Genomic DNA, 2415 nt, shown 5'->3' with positions numbered 1-2415 from the left:
ATATATATATTATATGAATCGTATTTATATATTCCATTTATAAATTTGATTTATTACCAAACACTTAAAATAAACTAAGTTAGTGCAATAATTAATATTGGACGTATATATAAAACAACCATATACAATTCGAGTGTCACGTTCTTAATAAAAAAAAATAGTAACTGGCGTCAATTTTGTAATTGAATTTAGAAACGATTTCCTATATTACATAGTGCACTAATTGGGGTAGTTTTATATTTGACAGTTACGAAATTTTGGTAGGTGTTGCCAATAAGTACTGACTTTCCATTTTGTCAAATATTATTGCCAAAAGACACAACCATTTATAATAATGTAAATATATATAATATATATACAGATTTATATATTCCGGTTTGAAAATTGATACATTACCAAACGTTTACATTAATACTGCCGCCTGTTTTTTACAAAAAATAAAACCGATTTTGATTTTTTTTTTTATTTATGAATTTCCTAATAATTCATATATTAAAATAGCATTAATTGGGATATACATAGATATTTGGCAGTTACGAAATGTTGCTATGATTAGATTTTAATTTCTGACTTTCCATTGTCTCAAATATTATTGCCAAAAGACACATCTTTTCATTTTCTCTAAGCATGCCTTTTTTATGAATGTTATATATATCTAAATATACATGCATAGTTTTTACAATTCATTTAACCAAAATACACCCTCCAAATTAAAATTTCGATTTTTTCATTCTCACACTCTCAAACATGGAATTCCCAAATGCAAAGAAGCCTAACATTGTTCATTCCCTTCCTACTGAAATTATTATTGAAATTCTTTCACGCGTTGGTGCTGCAAGTGCTCCTGATTTATTTGCATGCAGAATGACGTGAGTTTTATATTTATATATTTCTTTTGTTTTTACGGGATTTAAATTTACACATTATCATCTTATGAAATTAATTTATTTTCAGTTGCAAGGCTATTAATAAACTTTCACACGATGGGAAGATATATAAGAAGGTTTCTTTTGAACACCTTTACATGCGTTCAATGCGTAATGATGAAAATAAAGCAAAGTTTTTTGATTTGTGCTTGGAATACAAGAATCCAGAAGCACTTTTGCGTTATGGCATGGTAAAGTTGTTTTTTTTTTTACTAACGCAATTTTATCAAATGTATATTTTTTTTATTTATTTACATTATGAACATAACTAACTATATTTGTATAGGTACAATATTTCACATATGTGATGTTAGATGAAGGGTTGAAGAACATCGACTTGGCACATTCAAAGGGCAATGTGTTGGCCAGCTATTTATTGGGACTTTTGCTTATATTCAATGCAGATGAAGAGCGCAAAAAAAGGGGTGTAGTGTTATTACTAAGTGTTTTTCACAAGCATCCAATAGATAAAGTGGTTCAATTAAGAGAAACTCTACGAGATATGATGGTGTCCCTTTGGTTAAATAATACCATTGTTCGTGAGTCTGATGAATTCGTAAAGTGTGATCAAGAGCACCTTCATGAATATGACAACATTGTGGACAAATGGGATTACTTCGCATGGGGTCCTGATGATCTCAAAAGTTTATGTGATGCATACTTATGTAATCGCGAAGCAGCCTTTTTTCTACGCTTGCTCCACTAGATTTTCTTAGATATGAAATAGTTATTTTAAGTTTTTGCTTTATATTGATTTCTAGGTTAATTCTCAGTTGTATTAAGTTTGTTGTCATAATAAGAGTTTTAATTTCAATAATATAAGTTTGTATTAATCTTATATATTTTTCATATTAAATGACAATCATTTTTGTTCAGTTCTGATGAACTTATATTCAGTTTGACCACATATCAGAGCAATCTATATATATTTAATTAAACACTAATAATAAAAAACTTATAAACGGTTGAATTAAATTTTGGATTTTGTTGTTGATTAAGGACATTTATAAGTGTTTAAGTTTAAATAATGTTAATTTATGTAGCTCGCTTATTTAAGATTCAAATATATACTTACCAAATAAAGGATCGTTTTCTCGATGCTAAATCAGTATTACATATGGAGTGAATAATTATTTTGTATGTAATGCAATCAACTATTGTATATTGTTACGCCAATTTATGTAAAGGTTGTGTATTCTATGTCTTATATTGTTTTTAGCTATACAAGAAAACAAAATTTACGATTTTTGTGGGGAAAGATTTCGCAAGAGATATACTTCAATGCTACAATTTTCGTAATAATTGTATTTAAAGAATATATGTTTTATTCCTAAAATACAAATAGGCTAAATATATTAGTAATTTATTAGTTGATTATCTGATTTTAGGAATATATGCATGATACTACTGTAATTTGAAAATATCGTTTATAGTAATACAAATTTACCTAATAGTTGTATTTTAGGAATATATGGGTGACTCNCACGAG

The 2415-nt window shown here is 27.4% G+C and overlaps 1 protein-coding gene across 1 annotated transcript; it reads left to right on the top strand.

Annotated features, from left to right (window-relative positions):
* The first annotated feature begins 747 nt into the window (after window positions 1–747).
* LOC109135337 (putative F-box protein At1g67623) lies at window positions 748–1632 on the top strand. The gene is made up of 3 exons (XM_019250269.2): window positions 748–869; window positions 955–1117; window positions 1213–1632. The coding sequence occupies exons 1-3, from the start codon at window positions 748–750 to the stop codon at window positions 1630–1632; spliced, it is 705 nt and encodes a 234-aa protein (XP_019105814.2).
* The last annotated feature ends 783 nt before the right edge of the window (window positions 1633–2415 follow it).

Source organism: Beta vulgaris, chromosome 8, assembly GCF_026745355.1.
Source record: "Beta vulgaris subsp. vulgaris cultivar EL10 chromosome 8, EL10.2, whole genome shotgun sequence".
NCBI lineage: Eukaryota > Viridiplantae > Streptophyta > Magnoliopsida > Caryophyllales > Amaranthaceae > Beta > Beta vulgaris.
The sequence above is the reverse complement of the archived record's forward strand: the minus strand, read 5'-3'. Positions and strand labels throughout refer to the sequence as shown.

Coding starts and splice junctions, on each gene's coding strand:
- LOC109135337 (XM_019250269.2), top strand. CDS start 748: ATGGAATTCCCAAATGCAAAGAAGCCTAACATTGTTCATTCCCTTCCT. Junction 870..954: donor TTATTTGCATGCAGAATGAC/GTGAGTTTTATA, acceptor ATTTATTTTCAG/TTGCAAGGCTATTAATAAAC. Junction 1,118..1,212: donor CACTTTTGCGTTATGGCATG/GTAAAGTTGTTT, acceptor ATATTTGTATAG/GTACAATATTTCACATATGT.